This window comes from Anas platyrhynchos, chromosome 1 (genome assembly GCF_047663525.1).
Source record: "Anas platyrhynchos isolate ZD024472 breed Pekin duck chromosome 1, IASCAAS_PekinDuck_T2T, whole genome shotgun sequence".
Taxonomy (NCBI): Eukaryota; Metazoa; Chordata; class Aves; order Anseriformes; family Anatidae; genus Anas; species Anas platyrhynchos.
Window position 1 is genome coordinate 26,548,538 of NC_092587.1, and position 17,096 is coordinate 26,565,633.

The window sequence follows — 17,096 nt, forward strand, 5'->3', positions numbered from 1 at the left end:
ACAGACTCTTGAGAACACAGAATAACAATTACTTACAAATAAAAAGAAGTCTTTTTTTTTTTTTTTTTTTTTTTTTTCCAGTTCAACTAATACTTAGCACCATAAGGACCTCGATAATTTTCATAGTCAATTTACAGGAACTTGTTCTTACAAAGATGAATCATCAACAATGCTAAGTAATCTGAAATTATCAGGGTTTCACATTTTGCAACCGAAGCTGAAAGGACAGCTATATGACAATAACATAATCAAAGAGAGAACAAGAGTCCTAAAATGTAAAAAATTAATCGTCACTTACCCTGTTCAAGCAGTATTTGCTGTCTTTCCCATAAAAGTGTTGGAGACATTTCATGTTCTGCTTGTCGACAATTTTGTTGAAGAACTCGTTGATTGTTCTCACGGAGACAGCACAGACAGCAGACCTGTTTGTTGGTTCTGAGGAATCAGGTTTACTTTGTGCAAAAACGCCATAGAGAATATCGTCGTTCAACCCAAGGCCCATTTCATGGGCTAGAGCTGCACCTGGCTTGCTTACATATGCAGCTTGCAAAATATTGAATACCTCCTTTCGAATAGACCTCTTCCTCCGCTTTTCGGTAAAAATACACTCAAGAGGCATTTCCATGTAAGAACGCATCTCTGAATCTAAAGTGCAGAAGCGGATAATTCTAGTGTGGAAAGCCTGGGAGTCGAGAGATTCTCTCTGGACAGTCAGAAAATAGACAAAGTGGTCATTTTCAAAGGCATGGACATACCTAATGGGATACGAGTCGCGGAACTGAGGGAGTATGTCTATGTAAGACTGATCTGTCAGAAATTCAAACCCATCCTGTGTTTCTTTTAACCTTCTAACTGATATTGAATGCAGTACATGGGGGGGTTGAAATGCAGATGTCACAGTGTTTCCAACAAAGAAGTTGACAAACCTGTCCTTTTCAGTCACCAGAACTTTGGTTCCTAACGTGCTTACAACACAATCAGGACAATTATCTGGTTCTCCGTCCACCTGTGGTGAATACATACAGTGCACCTCGCTTTCTATGTCAGCGGGGTTGTCAGGGGGAATGATGTGACGGTGACAGATGCCTCCGGACACGCTACCACAGCTGATGAGCTGATCATCGTAATAGGTTTCTAAGAGCAGTGCCATGTTGACGTTATCCTTCCATACACTGCTAGATAAATTGGCTTTATCTTTGCAGTCCTCACATGGTGTGCAGTCAGGATTCTCCAAAACGGGCCCAGTCTTGTACACAGAAATGTTCTGGAGAGTTTCATTTAGTACATAAATCTTGTTGATGGCTCCAATATAAACATGATGCTTGTATAAAACTACATTCTGAATTGGTGTCTCTGTGACGAAGTTAGGAAGATCATATTTTACACTCAAGTTCATCTCTGATTTTTTAGCTGCTTCTTTGCATTGTCCATGGCTTCTCTGCAGCAACGCAAACAGGAATAGGATAATCCCAGAAGGATAGGCAGTAACAGGCTTCATTGTCAGAGGTTTAATCTGTCAAAGCATATTTAAAGGGAAGAGTCGTTATATTTCTTAAAGTAAAACATGAGTTTATCAGTCATCAGAAATCTGGTTCTAGGCTGCACGTATTAGCTGAACTATTTCAGTGTAAGAAGTGTCATAATCTTACTTAGTGTCCTTAATAGCCTTGTGCTAAAAACTGCTATGATTACTGTTCTTAGTGGGTACCCGTTTTACTGCTTTCAGAACAATTCACAGCAGGATTTTATGATGATAAATTTTGCAAGACCCCTTGGCGTATTTTACAATGATAGACGAGAGATGACTACTTCCACATCGGTATTAAAACAGCTGACTGATAAGGTTTAAAACAAGATGGTTTATAGGTAGCTGAAAGCGAATGCACTCAGGACACTCTCACAATGCACACAAAGCAGATATAGCACTTTAGTGTGTGGATATAAGGCACTTGGCAAGTACCCTAAAGGGCTGAAATGGTTCTTAACACAGCTGCTCAAAAATAAGAAACAGAAGAGATTAAATAATGTGCAGAACTGAGCTGGTAGTGAGCTTCTCTTTTATTCTGTTGGCATTTTTGAGTAACCATGGAAGAGGCTTTTCTCCAAAAGAATAGAGGAAGAAACCCCTGTCTCTCCCCTTCCAGCTCCCCAGATCGCTGTCTTTCATAAGTGCCCATTTTGGAAAAAGAATGTTTTTTTTCAGCCAGCTCTACTTCTTGGAATAGTAATTTTCCCCAGTGTTGACAAGGTTTTGTAATATATTGTTAGAATATTTTATGCATCATGTGGTGCTTGGCATGTGCAAGTTTTATTTTAGGCCTTGTACCACAGCAATAAGTCACTCTGGTGAACCCTTAGAAGATAAAGGCATATCACTGTATCGTAAACAAAGGGGTATCAAGTGACCTAGAGCCATTAACTGATGAAATAAAAAAAAACTAGCACTTTTCTTTTTTAACTTTTCCACACAATTGTTTGATGTGGCTTTAAAAAACAAAGACAGATGACTAGTGTGATATTTCACCCCCCTGGAAGATCAATTAAATGGACTGTGGTTATGAGCATTTTGGTGCAGTGTCCACACCATGCCCCGTCACACCAGACATTTTCTGCTAATGTCATGACACAGTTGTTAAGCTAAATTTAGCTGCTTCATGGAGAACACAATTCTGCATTCTAACAGCAATATGATCATGTAACTTTTGGAAAATGCTTATAGTTTGGCTACAGTTAAAGCAACTGTTGCTAATAGGGAAATGCTTAAAGGTTTCGAAACAGACAACCTTGAAAATTACAAAATAATAGGAGAAATAAGGAGCTCTATATTGACTTTTTATTTCACTAAGACTTTAAGCAAAATGAAAAGATGACTATAGACCAGACCTATCTCAGCTGTATATAAATTCAGTGTCTTTACTTGATTGATTAAAACAATCCATCAATAATTCTTTTGCACTCTTTGTGACATTCTATTTCAGCATCTACTGAATTCTTTTTCTGGCTTACCTCATTAATTACACAAAATAATAGGTTTTGGAAACTAAGACTTGTTCTTTTTCCCTGTTATCTGATAGGAGTCATGATTGAGAGCTGGGGGTAAAAATCAGAAACAGGCTGTTTGCAAGTACTAGCTGGTAAGAACAATTCACACTTCTGGTACTGAGAAATGAAGATCTTCTTTCAAATCAACATTTTCAGATATTAATTAGTGATAACAGAACCCTGGAAATTACCCAAACATGTGTTTATGTTCAAAATAAAGAAATAATAATAATAAAAAAGAACAGGAATATTATTATAATTAGAAAATAAGCACAGTACAGGGAATGCTGACTTCATATTTTATGGGGCAGGAAACTGTTTTCTCATCCCATGAAACTTCTTGCTGTTACAGATTTTTTCCTGCTCTGTACTGGGACGAAACCAAGAGCTTTCGAAGTTTGTGTGGAACACCCAAAAGTCACAAGCAATCCAAGAACAACCGTGTTCACGTCCCTGCATCAACAGTGCTGAGCTGGGAGGAATAGGAGACTGGTCCAACTGTCTGTCTCCTTTCAGCCAGCATTTCCACCCTGAGAAACTCTGTTAAAACTGATACATTCCTGCAGATTTCGTTCTGACAAGTCAACATGTTCTGACAAATACTAGATTAAGCAGAAAATTCCAAAAGTGCTCAATTTCTGACACAACACAGAGGCAGATATATTCTTTACATCAACAATTTTGAAGCCCAGTGACAGTGGTGGGTCTGAACATGAAAAGAAAAACAATAGGTGGGACAAGAGTAGGATGAGGATGAAGATGATTGTCCACAATTACAGGAATAAAGACCCAAGGTTACTTGTCAGCCAGGCACTGACTTTGTTTCAGTGTATTCAGTGTTATGTTCTTGTTTTAATATGTTCCCGAATAATTTCCCTCCCAGTGTGCTCGAATACACCCCCTCAGTCTCCTGCTCACAATCCTCCCTGTTCTTCTAGCCTCCAAAACAGAGGATCCCTAGCTGTCCGACAGTAAACCCCAGTGTGTGCTTCAGAGGGATTCGGAGCCATAAATACAGACTGACTTATTCTTTCCCTCAAACCACATCTTGGGATGTGAGGCCAGTATCCTCAGCTTATATCCAGTTGGTGAAAGAGCACTGGTTTGAGTCTGTGCTCTGGAGTCAGAAAAATTCCTCCTCAGACTCCTTTAGCAAAAGAGATTCAAAACAAAGAGCTTCGTAGCAAGAACAAGGGTGGGATTCAGTACAAAGCAACAGATGCCAGGAATATTAGGTATTGTATTTCACCACAAAGGGAAGGAAAATGTGAGTGATAAATGGCAACCAAAGCATCTTTGCTCTTATATCTGAGCTCTATCATTGTGTCTTCCTTTGTATGCTTGTGAGGTGTTTCAAGCATCCTCCTAGGCAGAAATCTGTGGATTCTCACTTACAGGAACCTCAGGCTCACTAGGCATGGACAGCTTTAGGGAAGATGGTTCCGCACAGTGCATATCTCCAGCAGACTGTGAATCTTTCCTCAAGGTTTCTGAAATCAGAAGGCATGGGTTCTCTTCTGAGACAGATATAGCTTAGGGAGGACACAGAAGTTTTGTGAAGAGTACAGTGTGCAACTCCTTTTTTTAGGTATTTGTTTTTTCACAGTCCTCACTTCATAGAAGCTGGTACTCAGTGAGACTCCTGTGACTTCAGTTCCTCTTTTCATTTGCATTTGACCCAGAGTCTTTCTCTGCTCCATAGCTGCAGCCTCCAGCACAGAGTTGCTTTTTGTAACCTTCAAACCAGGTCATTGCAAACACACTTCACTTGAATACATTCTGAAGAAGCAGGAAAACTTTGGAAAATTAAAAACTCAGTCCCACTTACTTCAAAAGTCCAATAGTCCCACTTTTCCTAAACACATACACAAATGCAATTTCTGTTGAAATTAAGCACTTAGAGTTTTGCTGAATGACAACCAAAATACTTAGGCTATAGAAACACTTTTTCAATACAGGTCAAAGAACTATTTGCTATCTGTCAGTTGCAAAAGGAAAACAAGTAATCCCTTTGTTTCTCTGCTTTATTTGAATGATGGATGCTCTTCATTCTTTCGTGACCTTCCTGTGACTTCTGTGTCAGTGACTCTTTCATGTGTCTTCAGAAGACTCGAAAGCTTTGGCCTGTGATAACTATCAGCAAGCAATAGCTGTGGATGGATTATGCCTTTTGTAAGAGGTATTTTCAAAGCCTATGTCATGATGTGCTTATTTTTCCATCCCTCAGCAGGCACTAACTTGTATAACTCATGAGAAAAAGCATTTTGGTCAACCCTTGCAAGTGGCTAGTAATGATGTGTCATATTAGTGTGCCTAGCAACTCCAAGTGTTATGGATGATGCTTTCCACCAGGCTTGGCTTGAGTGTTTGTGTGCCAGTAATGGCTTCCCAATGGCAATCATCTTCCTGCAAGTCTCGTTCTCCTTAACTAGGGCTTAGATGATAACTTCCGAACATTGAACATTATGTCTCTCCTTCATGCTGTTGGTTGCCACTGCACTGACTAGTCAGGCCTGGCCTGACTATTGAATAACGTTCAGGCTCTCCTGTACAAGGGAGCCAGAAAGCAGCATTGTGCTTGTCTTCCTAGCCTCATTTCAACAACACAGGTCCCATTAAGTCTGATCGCAAGGCACTCCATGGATCTGCACAAGCTAAGACAGCATGCTGACACAAAAGAAAGGTTTCCATAGCTTAGTTGGTGTACCTCATCTTTCCTTACTGCATTACAGAAAAGGAAACACTGGGGTCCTGCTGATCCTATGCATGGTGTGCAATGGCATGATTATACAAGAATACATTGGCTCCTCAGGTCATTTCAGGTTAGGTACAGCAGAGCCACGCTAATTTTTATTTCACAAACCCTATTATCAGCTAATATACAACAAATGGCAATGTTTCCCCATATTTAGGAAGTATTTGGTAATATAGTTCTACCTTTTTTTTTTTTTTTTTTTTTTTTTTTTTTTTTCCCAATGGGATCGTACATCTTGTTACTATGGGCTCTGACAGACTCATGATGAAAAATTTATATAGGATAACCACCGTGATTACTGCTCCTGAGACTTCAGTTTACTTTACTGTCCTGGACTGAAAACTGTGCCAGTTCAGGACCTGATTCCCCATGGATCAGATGCCCTGCCATGGAGACAGCATCATCACTTAACAGGACAGGGCAAATAAGAGAAGGAGATGATAACAGCTCCATCCATCCAACTTTAATCTTTTGTTACAAATCTGTCACAACGCTGGCACCAGCTTCCACAGAGTAAGCTCACAGTGGACATGTCCTAAACAGACTTTTCAATAAACCTATTGCATCTGAAGACAGGATGGGTTATACGTAAAACACTTATTGAAGTTGATTTTCTATTTTGTATGTCCACAGACTAAAAATGTTCTTAACATGGAGCTGCTAACCTGAATTAGCTACCTTGAATTAAAATAACACAGGGAACAAGGAAATTTGAGTCAATAACTCAGCATCAAACATACAAATTATCCTTGAGTTGAATTCAAATGGCTAATCTGAGTTAAAATCCATATTTCTTTGCCCTAAGCACTATTTTCACCCTACTTCCCTGATTTAGGTTGCTCATTCTGACTAGGACAGGAACATAACTTCTCTGCATGTACACTAACATGATTCATTTCCCCACTGCAAAGAGTCACGGGACTTAGTATCAGTGATTTAGGTCACAAAGTCATTCATAATGTAGCTGGGAGGTTTCTGTGGTATGTTAAGAGGTAGCTATAGTGTGTGCATGCATGCAGAGGGCTTACGATGAAGAACTGGTAGGCAGGGTACAGCCCAGGCAATTGCTGGGGAATCTACCATTAAATAAACCTTTTACATCTCCAGTGCATTGGTGTGTGTCAGAAGAAATTGCTTTCATTAACATGTTCAACTGATCTGTAAGCTCTTTCTTACGGTATTCAAATACAAAGAAACAATCCAAAATCTCATTGCATAAAATATACTCTTTAATATCCATTACGGGATCCAATATACCGTTGTAATTCACAGCAGCTTATAACAGAAGTGTTTTTGTTGTCTACTAGGTTTATTTTTAACAAGCATTAAAACACACACAAAAAAACTAATGTACCCTTTGCTATGGAGAAAATGCTATACTTATTTATCATTAATTTTCTATAGGTGTCCTGCAGTGCAATAAAGTGTAGTGTTTGCTTTGAAACTTGCAGCAGATCTTAACATCCTAATACCAACTCATCTCTTGGGTCTGTAGCACAACTGGATTTATTTAATCACTTTTTGTTGTGATAAGGTACAATGGCACTACAGGTTGTTTCATAATGAACCTCAGCAAACACTCACTGATATATTACAAGTGTGTGGAGCAGATCAAGAGCTATTCCTTGTCCAGGAGGACTAATTGAAAAGGTGGAATACAGCATTTGTTGGAATTCAGTGAAATTTCTTGTGTGAGAAAGTGGTACTTACTCTAAGGGCTGAGAAAGCAAATCTACAAAGAATGGGAACCAAAAAAAAAAGAAGTTCAGTATATATGAAGACTAATTGAGAAACAGTGAGGAAAAATCCACAGTAAGGTAAGTCCTTCATTGTTTGTCCATGCTTATATTTCCAGATATATCTGGAGCTTTAAATACAGGAGGACTGATTTCTACATCTGGAAGCATAAAGATGGAAGGATTTTTTTTTTTTTTTTTTTTTAAATAGTGATATTGTTTGGCAATAGTGGGAAAACAGAAAGTAGACTTTGAACAACACAACGTTATTGATCCACACTGTTTATCTGAAATGCAAGTCAGCAATTGTGGAGCTTCATTAACAAAATACCTGTGATGCTGTTGTGGTTCTTTACCACTACTATCGGCAGTAAAATAAATCCAGTACTAGCACAGACCTAAACTCTACATCTGCAGCAAATAATTCAGTATGACAACTGACGTGTAAACATTTTAGTCCATATGTTCAGTCCAAGTAGAAAAGGAGATTTGTGGTTGCAGAATAATATGCTATGCTTGTTGTTGTACATGTCACAACCAATAATACATAGTAGGCTGGTTTTCTGTTTCAGGTGAGTGAATATGGAGATATTTGGGTTTCACTCCCATTTTCTTGTGTTTGGATAGACTCATACATCTCAATGTATTTTTACTGCATATGAAAAACAAAGATCTCTACTGACTCTAGCCAGCTGAGACAAATACAGACATGTGTCCTGGTTGACTGAGGATGTCATACAACTTCAGGAAGAAATACAAGTCCTTTTTGGTGTGTATAAAAATACCTTACAGTAGGAGGAAGCAGTTTTTCTGAGCTGATCCTGTTGATCAACTTTTTGCATGAGTCTAAGCATTTTGTGGTTGTCTGTAAAGAATGGGGACAGTGTAATTTTCTTGGAATGTAGTTCCGCCTTTCTTAAAGAGCCAAGTTGGCAAACCTGGCCGTAAGCACAGCTTTAGATCCATTCCCTTGACTACTCTCAGCACTCACTTAGATTTTCTACTTTATGCTTTATGGTTACAACATCTCTCTACCTGAATTCTTGTACTGAAATGCAGAATGAATTCTGGAAGCCTTTCCTGTCTTGTAGTAAAACTAACAGCCTTCCATACTGTGATAATTAAAGGAATGGCATGGGTCATAAAATGAAAAAGATTAAAAGGCAGATAGCAATGAGTAACCAAGACAGCATACAGATTTGATCTAAATGTTCTAACAGCAATTATGAATGATCTTGATGCAGGGCATTTCCTGCAGTTTAATTGTCATTTGGTGCTAATGGTCCTCAGGAGTCCCTGAGACAATAACTCTTCATAGCCAAACATTAATCTTAAAAAGAAATAATACTTATTCACATCAATAGAAAGTGATGATAAAGTATATTATATAAAATTAGTACCAAAATATCTACATGTACATCAAGTTATCAAATTTTCTTTTGATGTTATAGTAAATATAATATTAATAGCAACAAAAACCCAACAAGTCCCTGAATTCCTCCAAGGTGTGGAACAAATATCTAGGATACCAAGCAAAAGAAATTGTGCTGGCTCTGTTCTTTTCTCTGAAAGGGCTGGTAGGGTAGTGTCAAGCAGTGGCTTTTCTGCTCCACAACGCACATAAAGCATGCCACTGGGTGCCATGACTTATCCCTGCTCAGTGTCAGCGTGTCTCTGAGAGCACAGTGACAAAACCTAGGGTCAGGGATATCCAATATGTTGCTGACACCCTACTTGATAGATACATCATCAAGCCAAGATGTTGCGGTCAAATTTTGTGCGGGGTCCCCATGAGATCAGCACATCTCAGGGATGAACTGAGCTCCCAGGTTTGAAGAACTCACCCCAGGCCTGAAATGAGGCACTTGCCTCCCCTCTGCTCAGCCTGCTGGATTATGCAAGTAGTGGAGACGTGGAAAAAGCACTGCTTGTGGAGCACTGCACAGAGATTTTCAGGTTGCCCCCAAGCCTACTACTTGCATCTAGGAACTTTTGGGAGGCTGCAGAGCCAGTCCGGCCTGGCACAGCCTTGTTGTGCTGACACTGTGATTTGTCCACATTATTATATTTAGCATAGTGCTAGAAAGCAGACTGTGCTCCTTCCATGTCCAAGCTGGCTCCACGGGCAGTATAATCACAATAATATAATGTATTGGAAATAACTAGCCCTGTCAAACTGCCCCTGAGCAAAACAAGCTTGTTGCTCTTTGCGCCATGGAAAAACGTGGTGCAAACCCTCAGAATGGCTACAGAAAAAAATGAACTGGCTGTGTTTGTAAACCAGCTAATGGAAGCAATGAAGTCTATATTTATGTCTTAGCTTAACAGAACACATCCTTTATCTGATACCAAAGTTAATAATTTGATGGTCTACCTAGCTTCGTAGCAGTTTTCTGATAATCAAACAGGAGCAATGTCAAGGATAGCGTTCACTTCACGTCTGTGTTTGGTTAGGAGGTTATGACCTTTTCTTTTTAATGCTGACCTCGCTTTTGTCACTGCAAGATTATGTTATTGCAATGCACTTTAACTGATGCCCTACTTTCACTCAGTTTAGAAAGTGAGTTAATGATGGCTCATTGGCTAGACTGCTGCCTTGCTGTGAACCTGTGATTCATGATCTGCTTCCAAGGACTTTACGGTATTGGTATTCATAAATCCCGAAATGGCCTGGGACCAGCCTATCTGACATACCGGCTCTCACCAGAGGCAACGGTGTCACAGCTGCAATCAGCAGAGTGGCTGATCTGGAGCAGCCTGGGCTCCTTTTCTGGCAGATCTCCCTCAGCAAGGGTCCGTCAGCCCCAGCTTTCATTCTGAAATATTGTACTGACCTTCAGAAAGAAGATGGTGAAAAGCTCAGTGGCTTGAAGAAGGTATGCTGGGATAGCTGATTTTTTTCATGCTAATGGAGTCTTTTTTTTTTTTTTTTTTCTTTTCTTTTTTGGCTGAATGGATTTCCTGGGTGCTTCATTTACCTCCTTTCATCATCCCCCCTTCCCTCCCCTCCTCCCTTTCTTCTCCTTATTTTGGGGGCAGCTGGAGAGCTTAAACGTGCACGCACAGCTCTTGGGGCTTCTCATGTACACAGGGCTGCTAACAGCTCTCAGACGTGTTCAGGCGCCTTGTTCGGACTCCAGAGTGTCTCTTTTGGAAAGCTGGAGCCAGAGTCAAGGAGTTTGTGAGATAAGCAGAGAGCCTATTCCCCAGCTTCAGAGAGTATTTACCTTTCTCACAAGGGTGACACGAGGATAAATTAGCTCATTCTTGCAGAATGCCTCTGAAATATGAAGGACTTGGTGGTGGTGCTTCCAACAGGCACAACACAGCTACTTGTGGCAGAGCTGGCAGCAGTGCTGAGCTGCAGGACGGTGCCTGCTGCAAGGGGTCTGATTTAAAACCACGACCTTCATTTCCTCACAAACAGGCTGGTCAAAGGTCTAAACTCAGGACCAAGCCCTGGATCTGACCCCCTCTGCCTTCACCCTCCTGCCCTTTGGCCATGAGGGGCAGCCAGGGTGCCACCATGGTGGCTGCTGCTCCCTCTCCTCCTCCTTTCCTGAGGAGGAAGACATGGATGTGAGTCCTCCCTGGCAGAGGACATGGTTTAAAAGCAGCCCTCGCACTTTGTAGCTGAGCAGGCTGGGACTGTGTGGGACTCAATGCCTGTTGGGCTCCGTCTTGTCTCGGGATTTCATGAGGGCTCGGCCAGGAGCTGTGGCCTGGGCAGGCCCCAGGGCCTCCACTGCTCCACGTGGTTTTTCCTCCTGTGGAGCTTGAGCTCAGGTGAGATCCAGGGAATATTCAGAACCAAGTGCAGACGCCAGCTAATATGAGCACCTGAGAGCCTTTGTGGCCACAGAGTATTAGGTTTCTGGATGCCTTCCTTGGACTTGTGCCCTGAACTCACTCTAAACCCCATTTGAGATGCCAAAGTAGCCTCTCTGGATCTTTCCCATAATTTTAAGCTTGATCTGCTTATCCAAAAGAAAAGTAAAATGGCAGTGGTAAAATTGGAAACGTCAGTTAATGCATGTTTTTAATTTAAGACTTAATATTATAACAATTATTCCTGAGCATGAGGTTTTCTTAAGTAGTTGACACAACTGAGTTCAGCACTTCAGGCACTGAACAAAGGCCACTGTCATAATAAGAACACTTTATTTTGCATTCATGTTCCTTCTTACAATATTCAAATTACGTTGTTGTGCTTATTTAATGCTATGTAAAAGCCAGACTACTCATGTGATTAATAATTACTCGTTCAAGCAATTGAAATTTGAACAGGATACAGCTCCTGGGGGTGACAATGAGACAAATAACTTGTTACACACCTGAATTTTTGTACAAAACGTGGTTTTAGTCCTAAGGTTTGTCTGGCTAAGTTACATTCCTTTACTGTGAAGCTGCCACCTTTTCGAAGACTGGACTCCACAGTCTTTATGCAAACAATATTCTCATTGATTCCTGCAATAGTTTAGCTGAGTAAGGACTAGAAAACAGGGTGCTTAAAACAGCCTGAAAGGCAGAAGATCTGTTGACATGACAGAATCTCAATATTATCTCATTTAAAATGAGCAACAGATGACACGGGATAAATACGGCGATGCAGAAGGCATAACTTAACAGGGATGATAGGTGCAGAAGAGTAAATCTTTAAAAATCTTATATATTGTTAATGAAGAAAATCATTATGCTTTAAAGAAAAATTGAATTAACCTACACTGCATTTCCAAGTAAGTAGCTAATGGACATGGGCATTACCTTTTCATATGTCTTTGAAATCCCTATAAATAACGCCAGTGGACAGTCAGTGGACTGATAGGTTTTTATCCCTATTAATAGCATGCAATGGTAAATAACCATATTCAGATTCACCTTTAAAGAAGACAGAAGATACATCCATACTCTAGCAGGGAAATGGGTACTGTCTTATTCCTTACCCACCTCTTATTGTTCAGTGCTGCTTCCTGAAAGGCTTTTTGTACTGTGAAAACAATTCACTGGTTGTTACTTTTATTTGGTGCCCTGAAGGGATTTTAGGCTAATACTCCCAGATAAGCAAGAAGCACTCCCACTGAAGTCAAGGGAACTTTGGAAGCCATGCGTGCTTATCTGCAGGCAGAGTTTGGCCCAGCTTGTATTTAATTTACAAGAGTGTGGTATTATTTGCATAAAAGGAGTTCTTTCAAAGCATGTTGTCTGAAAACCTCTCAATTTGAAAACAAACAGAAAAACATGCAGTAATTTTCAGGAAGCAGCAAAGATGTCTCTGAGCTATCCACAAGCTGATTTTATCATGGCAGCTTACAACTGAAGAAGAACAAACATGTACTTATTTTTGTAAATGTGTTTTCAGAACGAGAGAAAACTCCAGAGAAATAGCAAACAGTCCTTCTGACTGATAATGACCATGCACTGTTTTTCCCTTTTTATTTTTAAGCCCTGCAGGAAAAACATGGGGTTCAATTCTGCAATTAGGAGGTCATTTATGAATTTTGTGATTTTATGCACAGTGTGCTGGCTTCACACACCTCCTGCCTGGCTCTCAGCTCTCCCAATTTCTGTTAACATGCTCTACATTCAGAACCCCTCCTCTTGCGTAGGCTGCCAGAGTTATCCAGGAAAATGACAGCTATGTTTGGGCAGGTCTTTCTGAATTTAACCAGAAGAGGAGGGGCAAACATCATTTTTCTCACAAATTGGCATGCCTTGCAATCCTTCTCCCTTGCGTATGCAAGTTTGGGACAACAAGGACAGAATCTAAAGGAATATGATACAAAGAAAAGTAGCTGAATTTTATATCATTTAATGGAACATGAATTGTAACAGGGCTTTAACATCTTACAATCCTAAAGCAAGGACAGAACCAGTATTAAGTTTTATACATGTATGATGGCTCAAAGATTTACAGTAAGGCTCCCATGTTGAGCATATTCAGTAGGATTTTCCCATTGTGGTGATCTGACTGATGAGCCAAGGTGCAGACCTGGCATGGTCTGGAGAATGTGACAGAAGAGGACATCCCCAGGCAAGGAGCTATTTAATCCTCTGGGAAGGTAAAAGGGCACAGTGAATTGTTGCCACTGTGCCATGCTCTCTGTGATTCACGTGTAAGGGCAGTGTTTGCAATACCAGGAAAAACAGACATTTGGGAATTTCAGATTAAAACCACAATGTGCTTAATAAACACTAAATACTAGGAAATGGGGAAAACAACACAATGCAGAGAAATAAAATTGTAGTACAGCTGTGGGTCCTCTACCTGTTCTCAGCACTTGCATATTTTCCACTGAAGGCTCCCATTTACTTGTATCCTGACACCCTTAGTTTAACCAAGAACCTACACTAGCACCTCCTCTAGGCTAGAGGAACACCCTCGTTTACAATTTGGAAACCCTGCAAACACAAACAAGGATAAAACTCATACCATGCAACACTCTGTCCTTGAACATCTACGGGAAGGCAACAACAAAACGCGTGCCAAAGCTTCCCTTCATCACAAGGGTTAAACAACAGTTAAGATAAAGTTTTCGATCAGCTACTGTGAGCTAAATTGCATCCTCCAACATGCTCAACATTTTCCAGTCATTTGAATGGGTGGTAAGCACATTTTTCAGGGTGGAATTTGAATTAAATTCTCTGATGTGGAAGTGCTTAATCGCATAGTGAGCTCCACACTGGCTCACTGCTTCACTGGAGTCCAATAGTGTTTGCATTCTACCTATTTTTTAAAGCACCATTAATATTGTGATTGTATTTATATTTTTACTGCAGCTTTGGACATTTGTAAGAATGATATCAAATACTGAGTAGCAATGAGAAACATTTTTCCTTGAGAAAAATATTGGCCTCTAATCCAAAGAACAAAAGCAATAAGCCTAAAGACTTTAACCAAAGGTTTTGCAGGACAGTAATATATAACATTTAAAATCAGTATCCACTTTCCAGAAGTAGACAGGAAAACTGAATATAACTCCAGTAATTCATTTAACATTTTCAATGACATTAGGAAAGAGGAATTAATCAACTTTTGACATGAATTCAACTACCAACACCTTTCATTGTCTTCAACAAAACTGCCTCCCTGTTCTTCATCCTGCTAATAGAAACTGGTATTTTTGGATGAGAAGACACATGTCATGTAGACACATAAGAAACTGATATAATAAAACGATAACAGATATTAGGATATATAATGACACGTAAAAGGATATATAATTCCCATAACAGAAGGCCTAATACAATTTTGGCTGTGTAACAACCTTAAAGATAGAGAGAAATCCAAGCCTCAGTTATGCCAGCGTATATCTGAAGACAGATGAAGCTTGTAAAGTTATTCTGGTTTTATAGAGCAAACCATGTTCTTTTCCAGTCATGCATTGGGGACAACCCACAGATTTGGGAATTTTCTCAAAGTATGAAGTTACATGGAAACCTGCTACCTTTATCTTCATAGGATCATCTGGGTGGGGAGGAGGAGCAAGTAAATTCAAACAAATATTTCTAATGGTCTTGAAACTTAGATTATTTAGCTTGGGTCAACCAGACCAAAAAGCATTCATATTCATGATAAAGCTAAATACAAAGTAGTAAAAAAAAAAAAAAAAAGTATGCTACCAGGCATTCATAGTACTATAGATCTACAGCAACCTTGAGATCATCTTAGTTAATACTTAGTTAATAATATGGAAATATTATGGAATCCTTAGTTAATAATATGGAAAAACAAAGGTAATGCAAGGTGAGGTTCAGCACCCAGCTCAAACAAGCTAAATAAAATAAATAAAAGGACTTAACATTTCTTTTTTCTTTTTCTCAAATAAGGGGGAAATAGGGAAGTTTGCCATTCTAAGCATAGTTTGCAATTATTTTCATCTGCTCATTAGACACGCTCAGAAAGGATTTCTGTTTCCACAGAATCTAGACTAATATAAATCACTCCTGTGAGAATTATCAATTTGTACAAATATTAACTAAAAGAATTTCATGTGGCAAAAGATACCTCAATCTTCTACACAAATTGAAGGAGAGGATATGCACTTTGCAGATACTGTGCAAACACACTCAAAGGCAGAGCAAAACCCAGCATCCCTGAGAAGTCAATGTCATGACACGTGATGACAGCTCTGGGGCCACCATCTTGCTGGTGGCTACCAGGCAAGCAGCACAACCCCAAAATACAAATGCAAAGAGCAAGTTGCTGGAAATCTGCTTGTGCTGTGGGTCCAAGCCCCTGTGGCAGGAGGCAGAGGGGCTGGAGTTGTGCTGAGGAGGATGTTCTGCCAGATGTGGGCAGGGGCAGCAACCAGCGCAACTGGGGCCGGGACATCCCACACTGGGGGCCGTGCGGCTCTCAGCCCTAAGAAATGCTCTGTGTAATCAGTCCATTAGTCCAGGTTTCTCCCAGGCCCAGACAGTTGTTTAAAATGAGCATCATTTGAGGGAAACCAGAAACCTTAGAACTGTATTTAATAAATAACTATAACTTTACTGCCGAAGTTCAGGGTGGTCCAGCCCTGTTACTGTTATAGGCAAAATGCCTGGTTTGAGTCTTGCAACAACAACTCTCCCCTCTCGAGGGGGTTCAGCTATGGCACAAAGGGTGCAGAGGCGTGCTGCAAGGTCACAAACCTAGGGCAGGAGTGGCTTTATTTTCTGGTCACCCCGATGTCTGCACAGCTGAAAGCCTTTTAGGTACTGCCTGCAACCCTCCTGCAGCTCTTGCCCAGAGGCCACCAGTTGAGCTGCCCTTTGCTCCATACAGAGAAGCAGAAGATCTTAGAGGACTCCCTTCAGACACAACCAAAGCTATGATTCTACCCATTTCGTAAAATAAATTATACATTTGGCAAATATCATATCCTTATGTTGAAAGAACATCTGCCTGAAGTCAAAAACTTCCTGTGTGGGAAGCGAACAACTTACATTGTATAAAAATGTCAATAAAAGTTAATTACTTATTGCCTAAATCTATCTGTCTTTATAACTGTGCAGCCTCAATTAACCGAGTCTGCTTGTAGAAGTGTAACTGAGAGGCCCCTATGCTTCACCACCAACTCCAGAGCCATGCTATTTTGAAATATAAAAGACCTGTATCCTGTCCAAAAAATAAACTCCGTAGGTGCCTTGCCATGTTGCCATTTTGGATCACAAAAAATACTCGGCCAACACACAGGGGAAGCCTTAATTCCAGCAAACACACACATAAACAGGAAACCTCTCTCCAGTCAGAAGGTATTTTTCCTTCATACAATGGGGTTCAAAGATGTGTCATCATATGGTGTAAAACAATTGCCAAGTAACCTTCCCACTCCGATAGCTCATGAGCAGTCAGCTCGCAGGGCTTGGAGCCTGTCACAACTTGCATAGGAGGAACAGGCACACAAACATCAGATGTGTGCTGGCTTGGGCCAGGGCAGAGGGTTTAATCAATACGTGTGTCAAGCAGGGGAGCAGGCGGGGAGGGGAATCAATTTGCAAGAGGCGAATGGGAACAACCATAGATTTAATCAAATTGCAGGCACGGTCCCTCGCTATTCTCAATGTTTTTGAAAGAACGT

General features: G+C 40.4%; 1 protein-coding gene across 4 annotated transcripts in view; it reads right to left on the reverse strand.

Moving 5' to 3' along the window:
• Positions 1-17,096, reverse strand: part of MET (MET proto-oncogene, receptor tyrosine kinase) — a 158,090-nt gene that overhangs the window by 70,584 nt on the left and 70,410 nt on the right. For all 4 annotated transcript variants that reach the window (XM_038173479.2, XM_027457674.3, XM_027457666.3 and 1 more), the window contains one exon: positions 299-1,513. In XM_038173479.2, the coding sequence (XP_038029407.1) occupies positions 299-1,498 (1,200 nt within the window). In that variant the 5' untranslated portion in view covers positions 1,499-1,513. The remainder of the gene's footprint in view (positions 1-298; positions 1,514-17,096) is intronic.